Source organism: Papilio polytes, unplaced genomic scaffold (genome assembly GCF_000836215.1).
Source record: "Papilio polytes unplaced genomic scaffold, Ppol_1.0 DF823934.1, whole genome shotgun sequence".
Classification (NCBI taxonomy): Eukaryota; Metazoa; Arthropoda; class Insecta; order Lepidoptera; family Papilionidae; genus Papilio; species Papilio polytes.
The window spans coordinates 641462-650108 of NW_013525270.1; the positions used below are offsets into that span (position 1 = coordinate 641462).

General features: G+C 30.5%; 2 protein-coding genes across 2 annotated transcripts in view; one reads left to right on the plus strand and one right to left on the minus strand.

Annotated features, from left to right (window-relative positions):
* Positions 1–20: 20 nt before the first annotated feature.
* On the plus strand, positions 21–3945 carry LOC106102016 (lysine-specific demethylase lid-like). Its single transcript, XM_013281407.1, has one exon. It carries the CDS (start codon positions 645–647, stop codon positions 3078–3080), a length of 2436 nt encoding a protein of 811 aa, XP_013136861.1. The 5' UTR covers positions 21–644; the 3' UTR covers positions 3081–3945.
* A 4258-nt stretch (positions 3946–8203) lies between these two features.
* LOC106101984 (putative transporter ZK637.1) overlaps positions 8204–8647 on the minus strand; it is a 9411-nt gene continuing 8967 nt past the window's right edge. The window contains exon 11 of the mRNA XM_013281375.1: positions 8204–8647. This exon is cut by the window's right edge and continues 17 nt beyond it. Coding sequence (XP_013136829.1) covers positions 8554–8647 — 94 coding nt within the window. The 3' untranslated portion in view covers positions 8204–8553.

Here is an 8647-nt window from a genome sequence, read left to right on the forward strand (position 1 = left end):
ATTTGACGTGGAAACAATTTTAAACACAACATACAGAATGTTGGAGGGATTTAAGTCTAAATTTAAATTGCGCGGGCCAAGGAAGCAATTTAATTGATTGGCGCTACCAACATGCCAGTTACAATATTTTTTCTGGGTTCTGTACAAACATTTATTACATTGTTATGAGAAAATGAGGATGAAAGAACCATGAACCAATAGAAGTCATTTCATTGTACATTTGGTGTAGTGCTGTGTGTGTGTGTTCCTTCTCTTTTTTGCATTACCGGGACGATCAGTATCAGTTCAGTTGCGATCTTGTCTTGCAATGGCGATTTTCCAGTGTATCTTGAAACATTAGTGTTTACCATTATAAAATCCCATTTCGTAAATTGTGAACCATAAAATATTTCAATTAATGTTTAAACGTAAATCGTTAAACACTTAACTATAGTTATGCCTTGGAGTAGTGGCGAGGATATTATGTTTATAAAGAATCCATATGTGTCAACATAATAAAGTGAACAATTCTTCGAGTTCGAATTTTTAGGAGCCATTTACACATGGCGAGAAGTCACGTACTCTTTTATATATAGTGAAATGATAATAGTTGATAATTTGTGAAGCAAAGATATATTTTAGAGTTTCCATTGTAAGCAATAGCAATGGATAGTAAGAATATTCAAAAAAATGCGATGCAAAAAAGTGCAGAGTTCACTTTTACTCCGCCGCCCGAGGCACCCGTATTTGAGCCTACGCTTGAAGATTTTGCGGACCCGTTAGGCTATATAGCTAAAATTCGCCCTGTTGCTGAAATAACAGGAATTTGTAAGATAAAGCCTCCAGCGCGATGGCAGCCACCTTTTTCACTAGACGTAGACAAATTAAAATTCGTACCACGAATACAAAAAGTAAATGAATTGGAAGCCATTACGCGATTGAAATTGTTATTTCTTGAGAAAATTTTAAAATTTTGGGAATTGCAGGGCTCTCCCTTAAAGATACCTATGATTGAAAATAAGACTTTAGATTTGTATTGTTTAAAGTTTTGGGTGGACGAAGAAGGTGGGTTCGAAAACTGTAATACTCCGAAAAAATGGCGTAAGATTGCAAACTCAATGGGGTATAGTCAAAACGCGAACACAATGAATTTTCTCAAAATTAATTACGAGAAGATTTTGCTTCCTTATGACATTTTTGAAAAAAGTAAAGCCGACATATTAAAGACTGTAAAAAAGACTGAAAGTAAATCGGAAATAAAAGATGACGGCGATGCTTCAAATCATTCATTTAAAGAAATTTCAATACAAAATATCACAGGCTTTAAAGGAGATTATGATGATATGTTACCTCATACAAGTATTAAAAAAACTAAAACAGGCTCAGACATCAAAACTGAAGTGAATAGTAAAAGTATCTTGGAAACTGATGAAGCAAAATGTAATAGGGAACTGAGGAGACTAGCTTGTTATGGTCCTGGTCCCAAAATGCCCGGGCTTAATGATGAGGAATTTGATATAACAAAATCTAGAAAAAGACCCAGATATGACTTAGATCCATTGGCAATTTATATATGTGCCATTTGTCAAAAAGACCACACTGACAATCTTTTGTTAATTTGTAACGGCTGCTCTGATACTTATCACACATTCTGCTTAAAACCTCCTTTAAATACTGTTCCTGATGGTGAATGGCGTTGCCCATGTTGCATTGCTGAAGAGGTACATAAGCCAGCAGAGGCTTTTGGATTTGCTCAAGCTGAAAGGGAATACACACTTCAACAATTTGGAGAGATGGCTGATAAATTTAAATCTGATTATTTCGGTATGTCTGGCCATCTAGTCCCAACATCAGTTGCTGAAAAAGAATTTTGGAGGATAATATCATCTGTGGAAGAAGATGTTACAGTAGAATATGGTGCAGATCTACATTCAATGGATCATGGTTCAGGATTCCCAACAAAGTCTTCATTAAATCTTTATCCTGGCGATCAAGAATATGTAGATTCAGGCTGGAATTTGAATAATCTTCCTGTTTTGGAAGGTTCAGTTTTAAGATTTATTAATGCTGATATATCTGGGATGACTGTTCCATGGATGTATGTGGGTATGTGTTTTTCTGCATTTTGCTGGCATAATGAAGATCATTGGAGTTATTCTATCAATTACTTACATTGGGGAGAAGCTAAAACTTGGTATGGTGTTCCGGGAAGTGGAGCTGAGCTGCTAGAGACTGCAATGAAAGCAGCCGCACCAGAACTATTCAAATCACAACCAGATTTACTTCACCAGTTAGTCACCATAATGAATCCTAACATACTGATGGCAGCAGGGGTGCCTATTTACAGAACTGACCAACAGGCTGGTGAATTTGTAGTAACATTCCCCAGAGCATACCATGCTGGTTTTAATCAAGGCTACAATTTTGCAGAAGCAGTAAACTTTGCCCCACCTGATTGGCTAAAAGTAGGAAGAGAATGCATAATTCATTACAAAAACCTTAAAAGATTCTGTGTTTTTTCTCATGATGAACTTATATGTAAGATGGCTTTGGAAGGTGATCGTCTAGATTTGGAGACAGCTTTGGAGACACAGAAGGAGTTAGTTTGGGCAACAGAAGAAGAAGGTAGGTTAAGAGCTCAGATTGCAAGCAAAGGTTTGAAAAGTGTCAGAAGAACAGCATTTGAGTTGCTGGGAGATGATGAACGGCTTTGTGAGATTTGTAAAACAACTTGTTTCTTGTCTTCGGTATTATGCACTGATTGCAAACACATGGCTTGTCTGCAGCATGCAACTGATGCATGCCAGTGTGCATTAAGTAAAAAAACTCTTAACTATAGGTATGATATGGATGAATTGCATATTATGTTACAAACCCTTGATTTTAGGGTTAACAGCTTTGATAAATGGATGTCCGAAACAAAGAAAATGTTACTACCAACCGCCCCTGATATTGGTAGAGTGCAAAAGCTAAAAGTTTTATTAGATGAAGCGGATGAATTGAAAATACCAAAGTGTACATTATTAACTCAGTTAAAGAATGAATATACTTCAGCCACTGAAAATGTTGAGCCAATTATTATTGAATTAGATGATGATTAAAATGAACCAGTGTTTATGTTAGTAGAAAGTGATTGTTCACTTTGTAAAATTAAAATAAGATTTTTTCTCACAAGTGTGTCAATCACAGCACTAGAGTGTAATGTTCAGTTTTTTTTTACCTTTTCGGCAGCTTTGTAATTGTATAAGCTTTAGATTGAGAAAAAAATGCTTAATAAACAGAAGTATGTGAGAGGTTTACTTTTGAATTTCTGTCTTTGTGATGTCTTTCTTTATATCATAGTAAATAACATGATCATATGACTGTCAAATTTATTACAAAACAATGTGTGTATATTTCGAAGTTGTTGATTACAAATTAATGTTAGAAAAGGTTCATTCAAATATTTTAGTTATATATTATCCCACCGTTTTATAAATGTAACCTAGAATTGTAATTGTATTACACATATGACATTTATAACTTTGTGTGTGTGAAAAAGATGTTTTTTTGACTTTAATGAGAGTAGAAAATGTGTGATCTCAAGTCTATTAGTTATAATACATGGTACCTAAAAATATTTAGTAAATAAATGGGCCTTTTGAAATACAAAATCACAATTATTTTTTTCATGAACATATTTTTATAAAACAGTGGGCTTAGGAATAGAATTTATAGTTAAGTAAATTTGTATTAACTAGAGCCCTGGTATATAAAGAGTAGGTTTGTTGAAATAGGATTAAAGACATTTTGATTGTATTATGTTTATTTTAGACATTGAAATTGTTAACATTCAGTAGCATAGTGAACCTGTAGGATTAGGACAAATAGATATAACACAGATAAAGGTACACTTTATTTAAAAAAAATTCAATACTAAGGGCCTGTCCCACCAAATTTTAAATTGTCTGATAATAATCCAATGTGTAAAATATGTGATGAAAATATAGGATTTTTTCCCTTATCTAACAGTGACGTCATTTTCAAGCTCTGAGCTTCTATCAGCCAATGGCGGGTCAGGCCCTAATTATGTTTAATTATCCTTATTAAATTCTCGATTATGCTACCTATAGGTTCATTGTGTTCCACCAAAATTTCCATTAAAATATTTTGATTGTTCATATAAATTTCATAAGTTGGTCTAAATATAATCTTATTTAGTTTGATATTGGTACAGAGTAGTGATGCATAAAGCAATGAGTATTATTGATTAATGAGCATACAATTTTATAAGTAATGCTTAAATAAAACTAATTTTACTGAAACCGCGTTTAATTTTAGACAACTTTGCAGACAAGTATTGAAAGTTTATGAAGAAACAAGTAATTTGAAAATAAACCTTTAAATATTTAAAGTTAAACGCTGGTAACTATGTTAAATATAGTTTTATTAAATGATTGTATTTGCTTAAAAATAAGAGTTTAAATCAATGTTTACTTAGTCTCTTAAATATTACTTTATGATTTAGTAGTTTAAAAATGAATCTTGTGAATGGTTTAATATTTCTCAAAAAAATGTTTTGACCGGGCACAGACAGGAGAGCATTTAGATTTTTTAATTAATTTAACTCTACAGTGAACATTGTAGTTTGAAGAGTATGTTTTAGTTTTTATTTTGTTTCTTAGAATCAGACTACAGTCTTGTTTCCGGTGTATTGATTGATTATAGAGACTAAATATTATCTTTGTTTATGTCCCAGTGATGATTAATAGCACAAAATAGTGAATTACTTGCAAATTCGGAAGTGGCTGCGAGTCTTTTTGCCACACATTTTCTCTAAGGCCATTAATTTAGTATCTTAAAGGCTATGACTAGATGTGTAAATATTAAAGGTCAAAATAAATATAAGCCAGTATTGCTATTTATTGTAAGTTAACACTAAAAATTTTAATTTATAGTTTTGTTTCTTGGCTAAAAACTCTATCATTGAGTCATAGTTTATGCCACTATTTGACTGATTTATTCATCTAATTTCAATTTTAAATATAGGTTATTGTATATGTTCTTAATTTGTGATTTTGTTCTGTGATTGAATTCCATTGGTATTTCTGTGGCTTTACAAGCTGATGTATGGAGAATGAACTATATAATACTGTTTCTTATGTATTAAACATGTAATACATAGATTGATTATTATGTGAAAGTAATGTCCATTAAAATGATTTATTAAATTAAAAATTAGATAAACAATTCCCTTGAAGATACATAATTAGAGACACAATATTGTAATTTTATGATTAAAGTTCTTAACTTTATTATTTATTTCATTTTAACAATCTACCTTATTTTAACCCTGATCAGTGATCGCTTCATACGTATATCGTAAAATATATGTATGATTAAGACAAAAATGTCAGACTCTACCCTTAAAAACTGCGGGGTGTTGTGCTGGGTAGAGCAGCGTCGTGCTGCGATCTGTTGAGACTCAGCCCTACGGCAGGTGGTTTGTACAAAAAAAACTTAAATGTTTGACTATTAAATCAAATAAAAAATGTATCCGTAACTGTGTTATTAACTAACTTAACTAATGGAACAAAATAGTAAAAAAAAATATACCAAAACGATATTTTTGTATATTGTCCTTCCAACTTGTTGCTGAGAAATCCATAGAGAGAAACCAGTTAGAGGTATCATGTAAACAGGTTAATATTTAAATAAAGTCGATTGTAGGGGCCTAATGCTTTTTAACCTAGGTATCATTTTTTAAACTTCAGGTATAAGCAACTTAGTTTTCTTTACATTCTTCCTAAACAAGGCATTATTAATGTGAATTATCACTGCCTATTGAGAATCGACTGTGATTTTGAAGGCTTGTTTGATAGTGGAAACGCTATCTTACTTTTCATAATTGCATTATCCAGTCCTTAAGGACACTCCTTAGAGTCCTTATACAGTAAAGTACAGAAGTGATTTAACCACAATTTTTCAAAATATAAGCATATTTATAAAAAATAAAAACAACATTTTTAAGCAGTGCATTTATTACATAAATTAGTGTAAAACGTAACAAAATATATCTATACATTTTCAATAAATTATTCCATTTGGTGTTTTATTAAAAATAATCACAGTGAATGATGTTATTTAAAATTGAATAAAACTACAAGATAAGTACACTTAATACTTAAGCGAAAATAAATTAATAAACGCACATTTTTTATGTTACAAATAAAAAAAGGAAATACACGTTTTCATTACGTATTTATTTAACAAAAATAGAAAATTCGTCAATGTTTCTAGGTACAGTCGCCTGCATAAATTTGTATTTAGCAAGCTAAATAAACTTGTGTACGCGTTCGTTCTTTTTTTTAAATAAACATGCGTCTGTTCGAACCCTTTCGAGGATAATACATGTATTACATACAAGTTTTGAAAATGTACACAAATTTATGTAGCTGACTGTACCAAATCAGTAATTCTACTATTATTAATTAAATTCCTCAGGTATTTTTGTTTACCATATTAATGTCTGAAGTAAAAAAAACATACAAAATGACAATCTCTATAAATAAATAGTTTAGAAAAGCTTTGAGATAGACAGTCTCTTCCGTGATTAGTCGACTCAGTTCTACAATGATTTTTTTTTTTATCTAAACACGTAATGTGATATAAGTACTGTGTTATCACAACCTTAAGGTATTAGATTATTAATACTGATGATTAAAAGATTACTAACTACAAAAATATTTTTTAGCAAAATAATACCTTATCTATTACATTTCAATCAGTATTAACATCAGTCATGTATACAAAAGGTTATAAATAATTAGCGACGAGGAACGCAACCTCCATCAAACTTTTATAAGAAATAAACCACTAAATTAATTAATAAGGATTACATTGAGAACACATTCAGGGCCTGTCCCACCAAATTGTAAATTGTCTGATAACAATCCAACATGGAAATATCGTATTTTGTTCCTTTATCTGATAGTTACGTCATTTTTAAGCAATCTGAGCCATTATCAGCCAGTGGTGAGACAGACCCTTAGTCTTGCACTGATACAAAGAGCAAAAGAGGGAAGTTCAAAAGCGAGAAATTAGAAGGAAACGTTCAGAAATATGAGTTTGATATTTCACAATTAACATCATTTAAAAACAGCTATGCAAGAGAAAATTATTCTTACTCATATAAATGCTTAGTTTGGATGGATGGAAGTTCGCAGGTAAAATGGCTAAATATCTGGACGACAGAAGAAAATTAATAAAATCCTACTAATATTTATTTATAAATAAAAAAACTTTTTTATTCATCTGAGTAAATCATCAGTTCCTTTAAAACTTCCTTACAAAAGCAACCTAAAATTAAATTAAATTTTATTTAATTTAGGTTGCTTATTTAGCTTCAGAACATGAATTATCTGTGAATTTAATAACTTTTATCTTAGAATGAAAAAGTCCTATAAGTACAGATAAAAACGTATAATAATTCCTTACATTCTAATAATATGAAAATATTATTATCGTCAATAAATTCTTAATAGATTAAGCATTAAAAATTCAGCACTTTAGTAATATAAACATTAACAATTAAGTACTTTTTAGATAAAAACAATACTTAAAACAAACTATACCATAATATAAAAAATGAATGCAATACGTATATCTTTGATCGATAACATTTATGAATAATAGAATATAAAAAAAAGTATAATCCGTCCACGATAACAAGACTTGAGTAGAAATTCTTGGGCACATTTGATGTCGTGACGTCATCATTGTTAGATCTCATGTTATCGAGGTAAAAGTAATTTGTTAATACAATAATTTTTTTTATTATAATAAATTAATTCAATAAAATTAGTTATACCTTAAGTGTAATTTATTTGATTATGAGTATTGAGGTATAGGACGGAAGATTACAACAGTCTTGAATAATACTTAAAATATTTCGTTGTAGGTACTAGCACGCGCATGGCAGTGAATAAGTTTTTTTAGTATGAAACTGAATAAAAATTATATATTGGACGATTATATCTTTTTCTACAGATTAAAAAATTTTATTTTCTAGATGGTTATACCATTAATTGTAAAGTTATACATGGAATTGCAAAAAATGGTTAAATTCAATAGAAATAAGAAGTCACATTTATACATTTCAATGTCTAAAAATGTCATTTTTCTATGGATTTATTTTGTTAATAAAACATTTTAATGTTCAAGTATTTAAAACAGATAAACTATGTCTGTTTTTAATAATGTGATTAGTCTTATAAATATATTTTTTAGATTGTTTGTTATAATCTTATTTCCAATAAATTCGACTGGTCATTATTAGTTACATCAAAAAGGTATAATAATACTAGTAATGTTATTAGTAAAAATGAATAACATTACGTAGATATAAAGCCGATATTTTATGTGACAATCAACTAAATCAAAATGAATTACATAAAGTAATGAAACGACATAAAATAATGCTTAAACGCAGTAAACTCCTAATTCTATTAAATTTTGACGTCTGATTTGCAAGCGGTATTTACGATCCGAAGTATTTGTATCGTTTCAGTAACCTGCCGAGTGTTTATAGGTTTTTTAAGTAGTATTAGTGACGGTGTCCCTCATCTCCCTGCCTTTAGTCTCGATGGGCAGCGCGAGGCAAGCCAGCGCTGCCACCAGCGCCGCCAGC